Source organism: Oncorhynchus nerka, linkage group LG3 (genome assembly GCF_034236695.1).
Source record: "Oncorhynchus nerka isolate Pitt River linkage group LG3, Oner_Uvic_2.0, whole genome shotgun sequence".
Classification (NCBI taxonomy): domain Eukaryota; kingdom Metazoa; phylum Chordata; class Actinopteri; order Salmoniformes; family Salmonidae; genus Oncorhynchus; species Oncorhynchus nerka.
Window position 1 is genome coordinate 14,830,362 of NC_088398.1, and position 14,560 is coordinate 14,844,921.

The 14,560-nt window shown below is 42.7% G+C and overlaps 1 protein-coding gene across 3 annotated transcripts in view; it reads right to left on the reverse strand.

Moving 5' to 3' along the window:
* oxr1a (oxidation resistance 1a) overlaps positions 1–14,560 on the reverse strand; it is a 216,624-nt gene that overhangs the window by 175,693 nt on the left and 26,371 nt on the right. For all 3 annotated transcript variants that reach the window (XM_065008776.1, XM_065008771.1, XM_065008781.1), the window contains exon 2: positions 9,495–9,582. In XM_065008776.1, the coding sequence (XP_064864848.1) occupies positions 9,495–9,511 (17 nt within the window). In that variant the 5' untranslated portion in view covers positions 9,512–9,582. The remainder of the gene's footprint in view (positions 1–9,494; positions 9,583–14,560) is intronic.

Sequence of the window (14,560 nt, forward strand, 5' to 3'; positions counted from 1 at the left end):
CAACAATGTTCCATTAATAGCCTGGCAGATCAATGAAACACTTGAGCCAGTCCACACCTGCTGCTTCTGCTGTCCATCAATAAGCAGTAAGACCCACAACACATTACAGTATCTGATAGTACATTTCCACAGTACTTTCAGAGGAAAGGGGGGGTTTTAGCCGACAAAATATACACTGCATATCAGTGATGATGTTGAATGTGAGCGTGACCTAATGCACTTACCTGTAAAGTTTGCTCTAGTTCATACTAATAATGGGGGGAGGGGGGGATCAACATGGTCAAATATCGGGATATTATATTTGACGATGGTTGGCAAATCATTTTGACAATATCACAATATTATTTTAATTTAGACTCCAGTATTTTTCCTTCATAGCTTTTCTCTCTTCTTTTTTAAATAGGGAGCCAATAATATCGTACTGTGAGGTCCCTGGCAATTCCCAGCCCTAATTCATATGGCATATTATTTTACAGTTAGTCTATCCTTATATCCTAGTCTTGTGCACAGTGAGACAGTGAGAAGGACAGACTGCAACCGCACATCCTCTTTTCCCTCCTCAGGTTCTGAATTCTAAAATGGAATCTACAGCCCCAGAGATGATGTGTCCCATGACAAACGATACTGTCACCTAATAGGTCCCTTTCCTCTCTCAGAGTCAAACCCTTCCCTCATCACTTTCCCTCAGAGTTAGCGGTCCTCAGGCAGTACTACTGCTGCTGTCACTCCCCATGTTAGCTAACACTACTGTAGTCACTCCTTATGAGCTGCTATGCTGTTGCCGCTGTTGCCAGGCTCAGGCACCACAAGAAGAGGGTTCAAATTAACGAATACAAACACCCCACAACATAAATCATCTCTGAATGATGAGGCTGGCTGACCTGCATCTCAATGATTTCATGTCTTTCATGTACAAACTACATGTGCTTTGTTGCCCAGATTCCCAAGGTCAGTGAGGACGTCTGGACCAGGCGTCAGAGCAATTGGAGAAATTGGAGCCACCGCGGTGGTCTCTTCATCCAGCAGGCCTTGGAAGGGTTTAAACATCCCCTCTGGTGATCCCAGGGGGCAGTTCTCCTGTCCCCCACCTCTGCATAAATAACTCATTAAGTGCAAGGGATTTGCGTGTGTGTATGTGTGTGTTTGCATTCATGTGTGGGTGGGGTGGGGGGGCTGTCAATGTTGTATCTGTTATTCTGTTTATTATATACTCTTTCTTATGGATTCCTTAACTAGAAGTTTAAATGATGTGACACATCCTAACTAGAAGTTTTGATGATGTGACACATCAAGTAGGCTAATTGTCTTCTTTGGCTGACGTATGTAGTCTGTAATGCCATGGCGAACAAAGTTGTCACGGTCAAAAAGAACATGTTAAATCATGTTAATTATCGAAGAAAGGGAATACAGGAATACATTACTCTGTGAGTCATTGTTGTGAATGATAGAGACAAATCAGGTACATCGATTCAGGAAGATGATTTCCTCTATGCTGAATATCCATGAAACATCCCACCTGTGAAGTTGTAATTTATTCATACTCAGTGCCACTCAGCCATATTAAAGCATCAAACATATTTAAACAGACTCCTAGGCTCAGTCTGTGTCTGTGTCCATCCACAACTAATGAGTCCCACTCATATTGTTGCAGTAATTTCATTACAGCCCACACTGGAAGCAATTATAGCTCCAAGCATGACAGTTTGACTCAGCATTACCAAGACCTTTCAACAAACAGACAGCAACAGATCATTACCAAGACCTTTCAACAAACAGACAGCAACAGATCATTACCAAGATCTCTCAATGAACAGACAGCAACAGATCATTACCAAGACCTCTCAACAAACAGACAGCAACAGATCATTACCAAGACCTCTCAACAAACAGACAGCAACAGAGCCATAAACCAACAGGACATACAGGGCAGACAGCTTCCTCCTGTTCCTGCTCCAAGGGGTGTGTCCTAAATGGCACCCTATTCCCCATGCACTACTTTGACCAATTATCTTAAAATAGTGTGCCATTTGGGATGAAACCCATGACAGTAAACAGCCGTGAGGTAACAATCAGAGGCCACGAATGATTCAAAACTGGAATTAGACCACCTCTTCCAGCCCCAGGAAGGATATAATGAGGATTTGGGAAGATTTGAGATCGGAGCTGAGATATGTCTGGACGTTTTCACCTGGATCAACGTAGCTAGCTAGCTGCTATCCGAGTGACTACTCCTGGCTAACGTTGGTCTCGAAGCAAGCACCAATTAGCCTGGAGCTAGCCCATGCTAGGCCCTTTCTCCAGGCTAGCTAAAGAGGCCCATCAGCCACTCCTGGGCTACAATACCCGGACCCCTTCTACTGCCGGTACTGGCCTACGACGTAATCTGCTCGAGGGGTTACTCAACTGGCCTCTACATCGCGACATCCCCTGAAAGCCGATATGCTAGCCGCAGCCCGCTAGCTGCTAACCGCGGCCCGCTAGCTGTCTAGAGCATATTGGACTGTTAGCTGTATAGATCCATCGGCCAATTTCTTGGGCCACTATACCTATTTTGCCAATTGGACTTGGACCCTTCTGCTACTCGGAACCCTACTAATCCATCACGATTGGTCTATCGACGTCACCGCATGTGGAGGCTAAAACAGACTTTCCTCCGTCAAGACATCCCTCTAAGGCCTTTCTGCTAGCTTGATAGTCCTGGCCTGCTAGCTGTCTGAATCGCTGTGTCTCCAGCCAACCCAACCACTCACTGGACCCCTATGACCACTCGGCTATGCATGCCTCTCCCTAATATCAATATGCCTTGTCCATTACTGTCCTGGTTAGTGATTATTGTCTTATTTCACTGTAGAGCCTCTAGCCCTGCTCAATGTGCCTTAACCTACCCACATATGCGGTGACCTGGTTTAAACGTCTCTAGAGACAATATCTCTCTCATCATTACTCAATGCCTAGGTTTACCTCCAATGTACTCACATCCTACCATACCTTTGGCTGTACATTATGCCTTGAATCTATTCTATCGTGCCCAGAAACCTGCTTCTTTTACTCTCTGCTCCGAACGCACTAGACGACCAGTCCTGATAGCCTTTAGCCATACCCTTATCCTACTCCTCCTCTGTTTCTCTGGTGATGTAGAGGTTAATCCAGGCCCTGCAGTGCCTAGCTCCACTCCTACTCCCCAGGTGATCTCATTTGTTGAATTCTGTAACCGTAAAAGCCTTGGTTTCATGCATGTTAACATTAGAAGCCTCCTCCCTAAGTTTGTTTTATTCACTGCTTTAGCACACTCTGCCAACCCGGTTGTCCTAGCCGTGTCTGAATCCTGGCTTAGGAAGACCACCAAAACCCCTGGAATTTCCATCCCTAACTATAACATCTTCCAACAAGATAGAACTGCCTAAGGGGGCGGTGTTGCAATCTACTGCAGAGACAGCCCGCAGAGTTCTGTCTTACTATCCAGGTCTGTACCCAAACAATTCGAGCTTCTACTTTTAAAAATCCACCTTTCCAGAAACAAGTCTCTCACCGTTGTCGCTTGCTATAGACCCCATCTGCCCGCAGCTGTGCCCTGGACACCATATGTTAATTGATTGCCTCCCATCTATCTTCAGAGCTCGTGCTGCTAGGTGACCTAAACTGTGACATGCTTAACACCCTGGCCATCCTATAATCTAAGGTTGATGCCCTCAATCTCACACAAATTATCAATGAACCCACCAGGTACAACCCCAAATCTATAAACACGGGCACCCTCATAGATATCATCCTAACCAACTTGCCCTCCAAAAACTCCTCTGCTTTTTTCAACCAAGATCTCAGCGATCACTGCCTCATTGCCTGCATCCGTAATGGGTCTGCGGTCAAAAGACCACTCCTCATCACTGTCAAACGCTCCCTAAAACACTTCAGCGAGGAGGCCTTTCTAATCGACCTGGCCCGGGTATCCTGGAAGGATATTGACCTCATCCCGTCAGTAGAGGATGCCTGGTTATTCTTTAAAAGTGCCTTTACTCACCATCTTAAATAAACATGCCCCATTCAAAAAATGTAGAACCAGGAACAGATATACAGTGGGGCAAAAAAGTATTTAGTCAGCCACCAATTGTGCAAGTTCTCCCACTTAAAAAGATGAGAGAGGCCTGTAATTTAAATCATAGGTACAATTCAACTATGACAGACAAAATGAGAAAAGAAAATCCAGAAAATCACGTTGTAGGATTTTTTATGAATTTATTTGCAAATTATGGTGGAAAATAAGTATTTGGTCAATAACAAAAGTTTATCTCAATACTTTGTTATATACCCTTTGTTGGCAATGACAGAGGTCAAATGTTTGTTTTTTCGGAAATTGTTACAACCCCTAATCCTAGCCTGTTCAACCCCTCTTTTGTATCGTCTGAGATTCCCATAGATTGGAAAGCTGCCGCGGTCATCCCCCTCTTAAAAAGAGGAGACACTCTAGACCCAAACTGCTACAAACCTATATCTATCCTGCCCTGCCATTCTAAGGTCTTCGAAAGCCAAGTTAACAAACAGATTACCGACCATTTCGAATCCCACCGTACCTTCTCGCTATGCAATCTGGTTTGGCTGTTAAACAGCCACCATTGAGTGGCTGCTGCCAACACTCTGTCATTGACACTGACCCAACTCCAGCCACTTTAATAATGGGAATTGATGGGAAATGATGTAAATATATCACTAGCCACTTTAAACAATGCTACCTTATATAATGTTACTTACCCTACATTATTCATCTCATATGCATACTGTACTCTACATCATCGACTGCATCCTTATGTAATACATGTATCACTAGCCACTTTAACTATGCCACTTTGTTTACTTTGTCTACATACTCATCTCATATGTATATACTGTACTCGATACCATCTACTGTATGCTGCTCTGTACCATCACTCACTCATATATCCTTATGTACATATTCTTTATCCCCTTACACTGTGTATAAGACAGTAGTTTTAGAATTGTTAGTTAGATTACTTGTTGGTTATCACTGCATTGTCGGAACTAGAAGCACAAGCATTTCGCTACACTCGCATTAACATCTGCTAACCATGTGTATGTGACAAATAAAATTTGATTTGATTTGATTTGATTTGATTTCAGAGATGGTCATGGGTGCACCTCAGCCACGCTCAAGGTACTAAACGATAACATAACCGCCATCGATTAGAGACATTACTGTGCAGCCGTATTCATCGACCTGTCTAAGGCTTTCGACTCTGTCAATCACTGCATTCTTATTGGCAGCCTCAACAGCCTTGGTTTCTCAAATGATTGCCTCGCCTGATTCACCAACTACTTCTCTGATAGAGTTCAGTGTGTCAAATCGGAAGGCCGACTCTCTTCTCTGAATACATCAATGATGTCGCTCTTGCTGCTGGTGATTCGTTGATCCACCTCTACGCAGACGATACCATTCTGTATACCCCTGGCCCTTCTTTGGACACTGTGTTAACTAACCTCCAGACGAGCTTCAATGCCATACAACTCCTTCCGTCCACCCGCCCGTCCGCATCACTACTCTGGACGGTTCTGACTTAGAATATGTGGACAACTACAAATACCTAGGTACCAGACTCACATTAAACATCTCCAATCCAAAATAAAATCTAGAATCGGCTTCCTATTTCGCAACAAAGCATCCTTCACTCATGCTGCCAAACATACCCTCGTAAAACTGACCATCCTCCCGATCCGCGACTTCGGCGATGTCATTTACAAAACAGCCTCCAACACTCTACTCAGCAAATTGGATGTAGTCTATCACAGTGCCATTCGTTTTATCACCAAAGCCCCATATACTACCCACCACTGCGACCTGTACGCTCTCGTTGGCTGGCCCTCGCTTCATTCTCGTTGCCAAACCCACTGGCTCCAAGTCATCTACAAGTCTCTGCTAGGCAAAGCCCCGCTTTATCTCAGCTCACTGGTCACCATAGCAGCACCCACCCGTAGCACGCGCTTCAGCAGGTATATCTCACTGGTCACCCCCAAAGCCAATTCTTCCTTTGGCCGCATCTCCTTCCAGTTCTCTGCTGCCAATGACTGGAACTAACTGCAAAAATCACTGAAGCTAGAGACTCATATCTCCCTCATTAGCTTTAAGCACCAGCTTTCAGAGCAGCTCACAGATCCCTGCACCTGTACATAGCCCATTTGCAAATAGCCCATCCAACAACCTCATCCCCATACTATACTTATTTATTTATCTTGCTCCTTTGCACCCCAGTATCTCTACTTGCACATTCATCTTCTGCACATTCTACCATTCCAGTGTTTAATTGCTATATTGTAATTACTTCGCCACCATGGCCTATTTATTGCCTTACCTCCCTTATCCTACCTCATTTGCACATGAGGTATATGTCACGCCCTGACCTGAGTATTCTTTGTTTTCTTTATTGTTTTGGTTAGGTCAGGGTGTGACATGGGTGATGTATGTGTTTTTGTACTGTCTATGGGTTTTGTAGGTTTATGGGGTTGTTTATCATCTAGGTGTTTATATATGTCTATGGTTGCCTAGATTGGTTCTCAAGTAGAGGCAGGTGTTTATCGTTGTCTCTGATTGGGAACCATATTTAGGCAGCCATCTTCTTTGGGTATTTTGTGGGTTATTGTCTATGTCTAGTTGCCTGTGTATGCACATTTATAGTATAGTGTCCGTCTCTATTAAAATATATAACATGTATTCTAATCACGCTGCGCTTTGATCTCCTCTTTATGACGAAGGTGACAGTATATAGACTTTTTCTACTGTATTATTGATTGTATGTTTGTTTACTCCATGTGTAACTCTGTGTTGTTGTATGTGTCGAACTGCTTAACTTTACCTTGGCCAGGTCGCTGTTGCAAATGAGAACTTGTTCTCAACTAGCCTACCTGGTTAAATAAAAAATAAATGGTTGTGTCAATATCGTCTCAGGACCATTTTGGGCACGGCAGCATGATGGCTGAATAACGACCTGAGGAGTGAAGGTGGTACCGGGGTTGGGTCCACTCGACTCGCCTCTCCTCACCGTTCATTTGTCTCAGGCTATTTTGGCATGTAAACACTGGCAAGCCTCATTAGAGGAGCATATCCCCAGACATGATACAGATACAAATGACATCAACCTCAGCGAATTATAGGGACCCCTCTTTGTCCCCCCCGTACCAGATTTATAGCTATAGCTTCATTAGCGGAGGACTTTCAGGGGAAAGTTTTAATGAGTTGGATACAAAACTGTAATTCAGCTCTCCGCTTCATAAATGTTGCCTTGGATGAAAGACTAAATTTAACGGGGCTCAAGTTACCTTTTAATGAGTATGTATAAACACGACCAATTAAGCTGTGACTGGATTCTGAGGCTCTAGGCCCATCTATAACAGTAAAACAGTCTATCTGGTATCAGAGGGAAGTTAGAGTAAATGTAATGAAAGACAGACGGGGCTAATGTGTTTTCCCTAGGTAAGGGAAGGTTCTAGATTTATCATCCTCTCCTCTGTCCCAGACTTCATTCCAATAAAATACAAGGTAGCCTAAAGTACTCTGTCAGACGTGAGACTGATTAAAGTTTAATGAAATACTTTTAATTAAAGTCTCTGTGTGCATGCAGATGGAAGCTTTTGTGTGTGTGTGTGTGTGTGTGTGTGTGTGTGTGTGTGTGTGTGTGTGTGTGTGTGTGTGTGTGTGTGTGTGTGTGTGTGTGTGTGTGTGTGCGCGGGGGGGTTGCAGCTCAGACTTTTAGACAGATAACCAGATTTCCACAGTCGTATTTTGGCTCATTCAGCAGTTTAACAGAAGAAGTACGCTTTGTCTCATATTCAGCAAAATGGGATTGAGTTTGAGAATCTGAATTTTCAAGATGGGTTGCTATAAAATATTCACTTTCAGCATATCCATGTCATCTGTTCAGTTGATCCAGTCCCCTTGAAGACAGTGAGGTATCTTAGTTTTACCATACGTTACACAACCTGCTCATAATTATATGCATTTCATATGCATGACTAGAATCACGACAAACCTCTACCCCCTGTGTGTTGACACCAGGTATGTCATGCTGTCTATAAATCCTAATAAACAGTATTGCGTCTTAATTTTAGCACAGTGCTTGTCTCAGGGCGGGACAAAGAGGAACAACACCCATTCATACGCCACTCAGCCAAAACACTTCCACCACAAGTGCAACAGGAACAACAACAATACAATTCCAACGTTTTAATGTTTGTTGGTATGAAATAGGTTCAAGGTGCTTAAAAATCTTGACTTGATTTACGTTGATAAAACATTGTAATGTAATGCCCAGGCATGATTGTAGAGAGAGGGAGAGAGAGTGTGGCTTCTGAAAATTGTGTGCTGTGTCATTAGCATGATATGATGGGGTTCTGAGGAGCAGTGGGCAAGGGGACGATTCAATCATGTAGGACTCGTCACCAAGGGATTCATCCACCTTGTGAATCATCTCGCCTTCACTTGATTATATTATATTACATTATCTTATCTTATGTTCATATACTGTATTATCATCAGGTCGCAATGCCAGAGGAAATCTTCTAACCTTCTATAAAGATAATTACGGTAATTTTCAGGATGGTCCCAGAGGAAAATGGATATCATTTCACCCCACCAGACCAAAACGGTTGGGAGCTTAACATTTCAGTTCATTTCAGTTAATAAGGTACTTATCTTAAAAGCCCTCTATTAGCAAGTTGACGTTCTAGAAGCATTCAACACAGTACAAAATAGATTTCCCACCATGCATTTGACATGATGTGGGGATAATCTAGACAAAGCTCTTAGAAACCGTTTGAGGCAGAGAACTCCCATTGGTTTTCTTTGAACACTGATGTTAGGCAAGGTGCCTTTGACCATTATTTACTATATTTTTGTGAACTAGCTGTAACTTCCTGCTAGAACATGCACTGTTATGTGATTGGTCAAGCTAGGCAGTTTGTTTGATTTTATTCTGGGATGAGAGTGTTTTTGTACTTCTGAAAATATGAGGGAGGAGTTCCAGTGGTGAATATTCATTATATTTCAGGACGTAATTCACACGCAATTAATGATCTCTTTTGCAATACTAATGCCTGGCTTCATTTCATTACAGATGATGTCTGATTGTGTGTGTGTATGTGTGTGCGTGTGTCTCCATGTCTTATGGAAACAATAACATTATATTTCAAGAAGAATAACTAAAATAGAAACAAATATAACTATTAATAAATTAGGCACCTTTAAACTGGCATTATTTGTGATAGAAAAGAGGCAAAATAAAGTTTGTATTGACGTTAACTCAAAAGTCCCCTCTCTCCTTAAAGTCAAATTCAGCTCCAGAACATGAGCAAAAATATAAAAACAGCTGACATGAAATGTCAGTTTGTATCAGACAAAGCCATTTTAAAATGCCCTGAGATTTGTGACAGCCCCCCCCCCCCCTTCCCACAATAGCACAAAAATAGATACAAATCTGTGACGCCATTCTAACCTTTTGGTGCTGAACATCTTGGCGATGTCTTGTTGCTGCTGTTCAGAGGGTTGTTCTAGGTGAGAGGTTTATCCTTCAGACTGTAGACCTGAGAGGGGAGACAGACAGACAGACAGACAGACAGACAGACAGAACACAAACACACAGTGAGATTTTCAGCATGCCAGTGTCACCCAGGAGCTGTCAAGGTAGTATGACCGAACACTCCCCCCAAACAACCCCAATTACCTGCCCTCGAACTGACAGTGGAAGACTGACTAGGCAGCTAGAGGAGGGGCACAGTGCATTGTTGTACAGGAGGTGCAGTATATCATGCCAACTTCAACAGGTCACTCTGCATTTACTATGCCTCGTCTGAACGGGTAAATGAATGAGTAATACAAAGTGGTGCACACAGATATCCATACATATTCTGCTGCTCCTGTGTGTTCCTCCCCTCCAGTATAATGTCTGGGACTTTAGCCTCCTGCCCTGTCATGCTCTGTAAAGGTTACCACAGTGGAGGAGACGATTCAATAATTAATGCAGACAGATCCATGTGGGGCTTACTTCTCAACCTGTCCTCTGTAATAAGAAGAGTGGGGGAGGAGGAGAGAAGAAGGAAGGGGACTGAGGCTGCCTGACTGAATGACTGACAGGGCCACTCAGCTCAGTTTAGCTCTAGGGTAGCAGCTTGATTTGGAATTCAGCCCAAGTGAAACTGCCACTCTCCAGCACCAAAGGATGATGTGAAACCAGTGTGGTTAGAGTATCTATACATTTATAGTCGGATGCAGAAAGAATGAACCCCTCACACACACGCACAATCATTCATACTCTACTCAATGATGTACTGTAATATATGCATTATGACTAAGAGCTCATGTAAATCCTTAAGAACTGATAGTTTTGTAAAGCAGGGTTTCCCAAACTGGGTCCAGGGGCCCCCCTAGGTCCATGTTTAGTTTTTTGCCTGAGCACTACACAGCTGATTCAAATAACCAACTTATCATCAACCTTTGATTATTTGAATCAGCTGTGTAGTGCTGGGGCAGGACAGTTTGGGAACCCTGGTTTAGAGGACTATTACATAGGAGACTTGGTAGAAATTCAGCTCAGAGGATCAAGGATTATTCAGCTATTTCTGGGACATTGTTAAAAGCCCCTGGCATTATCTCTGACAGCAGAGAGACCAAACAACTAGGTTAAAGGTCACGGCCATCAGAGGGATATTATTGGCTATTATTAGGTTACGACATGGTCACCACATGTTGAAGATGATCATGAGGACATTATTGTATTTGTTAGGAAAGTATTGTTGCGTCATCCAGCATCCAACACTGGATCAGGAAGACCTGTTTGGTGGAAATGCGAACATCTCTTCATGGGGAAATTCGAATTGGATTTTATTTATGAAAATAATGGTCCAAAGATCATGTTAAATATTGGACCCACTATATAGACGATTGCTTTATGATCTGGACGGGTTACGAAATTAAATTAAACAAATGTCTTAAGTACTAGAATTACAATCCATTTCCTTCACTATGGAAAAGAACATTAACTCTATACATTTCTTAGATATACTATACTTGTTACAAAGAAGGGACATCTCTAAGTACTACAGTTTACAGAAAACCTACAGATAAAACTACTATACTGACAGCGGATAGTTATCACCATTTCCCCCTAAAATGAGGTTTACCAGTAAGCCCACTTCATAGCCAGCATCGCATCTGTGACACAGAGGAAGAATATGACAGACAATCAAATTCTCTCCTTGAGCATTTCCGCTTGAGAGGAAACCCCGAAACATGGCTTGATAAAGCTCTAAAACAAGTTAAATGTCATGTTGGTATGAATGATTCGGAGGACAGGCGTAGGAATGCGTAATAGTTTTTTTTGTGCAGCGCAACAACACTGGCCTCGAGGACGATCACAGGAACGCAGTGCAGGTCGATCAGGACCCGATGGCCGGACGGACCAGTCTCAGCGTCGTCAGACGGGCCATTCCATTAAGGGTTGATTATTCTGTCACGCTGGTATGAATGATTCGTGAGACAGGCGCAGGAATGTCTAATAGTTTTTTTTATTTCACCCAAATTACAACGTGCCATGTAAAGGCACGGGGCGAAGACCAAACAAACACGTATAAAACACAGGGTGGAAACCCAAACAAAAGAGAGAGGAGTACCTCAAATTAATAACACAAACGCACAATGATTATCACACGGGACGAGACTCGTAATCACCTGCGCAATCCACAATTTTTTATTTTACCTTTATTTAACTAGGCAAGTCAGTTAAGAACAAATTCTTATTTTCAATGACGGCCTAGGAACAGTGGGTTAACTGCCTGTTCAGGGGCAGAACGACAGACTTGCCAGCGCGGGAATTTTGAACTTGCAACCTTCCGGTTGCTAGTCCACCACTCTAACCACTAGGCTACCCTGCCGCCCCACAATGGCACGAAAGCCAAAACACATAGCACAGGTACTCACATGATCAACGGACATAGTAACAATAATCGACCGCCCAATGGAAACCAAAGGGCACATATATACAAATACAATCAGTGGGAATAAGGGCCAGGTGTGTGTAATGAAAGTTCCAGAGGGATCCGTGACATGAACAGCTTGAAAAAAAGCCAGTTACTTAATAAATCACGGCAAAAACAGATGGAACAGTTCTCTGTAAACTATACTGAACAAAATTATAAACGAAACATGTAAAGTGTTGGTCCCATGTTTCATGAGCTGAAATAAAAGATCCCAGAAATGTTTCATACACACAAAAAGCTTATTTCTCTTGAATTTTGTGAACAAATTTGTTTACATCCCTGTTAGTGAGCATTTCTCCTTTGCCAAGATAAGCCATCCACCTGACAGGTGTTGCATATCAAGAAGCTGATTAAACAGCATGATTATTAGACAACAGAATGCCACAGATGTCTTAAGTTTCGAGGGAGCGTGCTATTGGCATGCTGACTGCAGGAATGTCCACCAGAGCTGTTGCCAGAGAATTTAATGTTAATTTCCCTACCATAAGCTGCATCCAACATCGTTTCAGAGAATTTGGCAGTACGTCCAACTTTCCTCACAACCGCAGATGGCGTCATGTCAGCGAGCAGTTTGCTGATGTCAACGTTGTGAACAGAGTGCCCCATGGTGGCAGTGGGGTTATGGTATGGGCAGGCATAAGCTATGGACAGCGAACACAATTGCATTTTATCGATGGCTATTTGAATGCACAGAGATACTGTGACGAGATCCTGAGGCCCATTGTGAGGCCCATTTCTTTTAAGGTACGTGTATCTGTGACCAACAGACGCATATCTGTATTCCCAGTCATGTGAAAACCATAGATTAGGGCCGAATGAATGTATTTAAAATGATTGATTTCCTCCTGTAACTCAGTAAAATCTTTGAAATTGTTGCATGTTGCATTTATATTTTTGTTCAGTATATATACTTACTTTCAATGATAGCCATAATGGCATCAAGTCTACTGTCAATAAACACGGGCATGTACAGTGCATTTGGAAAGTACTCAGACCCCTTGACTTTTTCCACATTTTATTACATTACAGCCTTATTCAAAAAATATCACATTCACATAAGTATTCAAACCCTTTTACTCAGTACTTTGTTGAAGCACCTGGCAGCGATAACAGCCGTAAGTCTTCTTGGGTATGACGCTACAAGCTTGGCACACCTGTATTTGGGGAGTTTCTCCCATGCTTCTCTGTAGTTCCTTTCAAGCTCTGTCAGGTTGGATCGGGACACTGCACAGCTATTTTCAGGTCCCTCCAGAGATGTTCGATCGGGTTCAAGTCCGGGCTCTGTCTGAGCCACTCAAGGAAATTCAGATACATGCCCCGAAGCGACTCCTGAGTTGTCTTGGTTGTGTGCTGAGGGTCGTTGTCCTGTTGGAAGGTGAACCTTCGCCCCAGTCTGAGGTCCTGAGCAGGTTTTCATCAAGTATCTCTCTGTATTTTGCTCCGTTCATCTTTCCCTCCATCCCGACTGGTCTCCCAGTTCCTGCCGCTGAAAAAAATCCCAACATCCCAAGCCAACTGACATTTACTCCTGAGGTGCTGACCTGTTGCACCCTCTACAACCACTATGATTATTATTATTTGACCCTGCTGGTCATCTATGAACATTTGAACATCTTAGCCATGTACTGTTATAATCTCCACCCGGCACAGCCAGAAGAGGACTGGCCGGGCGGCCAGCTCTAGGAAAAGTCTTAGTGATTTAAGAATGATTGAAGCCACTGTGTTCTTGGGGACCTTCAATGCAGCAGAATTGTTTTGTACCCTTACCCAGATCTGTGCCTTGACACAATCCTGTCTCAGGACAATTCCTTCGAACTCATAGCTTGGTTTTTGCTCTGACATGCACTGTCAACTGTGGGACCTTTATAGACAGGTGTGTGCCTTTCCGAATCATGTTTAGTCAATTGAATCTACCACAGGTGGACTCCAATCAAGTTGTAGAAACATCTCAAAGGTGATCAATGGAAACAGGATGCACCTGAGCTCAATTTCGAGTCTCATAGCAAAGGGTCTGAATACTTATGTAAATAAGGTATTTCTGTTTTTTTTTTTTTTTACTGTTTTCGCCTTGTCATTATGGGGTATTGTGTGTATATTGATGAGGGGGAAAATAATATTAATAAATTTTTTAATAAGGTTGTAGCGTAACAAAATGTGTAAAAATTCAAGGGGGACTGAATACTTTCTGAATGCACTGTATTATCACCAGAGTCCTCTTTAAATTCTGCCTTCCAGAAAACACCTTTATTCACCTATAAAACGAACAAGAAATCTATCAAACATATTAGTTAAATCCGATGTGGTCAAAGAGAGAAAAGAGGCCTTCATAAAAGGATGTTTCCCTGTAGATCATGTACCTCTTGTAGCACCATAAGGAAATGTTCTGACTTAGTATGAACTTAGTCTAAGACCCATGATATAAAGCCATGTAGAACTTGCGCAACTAAAGGAGTTATTTATATGGTTATTTATAAGGTTATATTGGAAAAACATCCCGGGCCTTGAAAGTACGCCTTGGAGAACATAA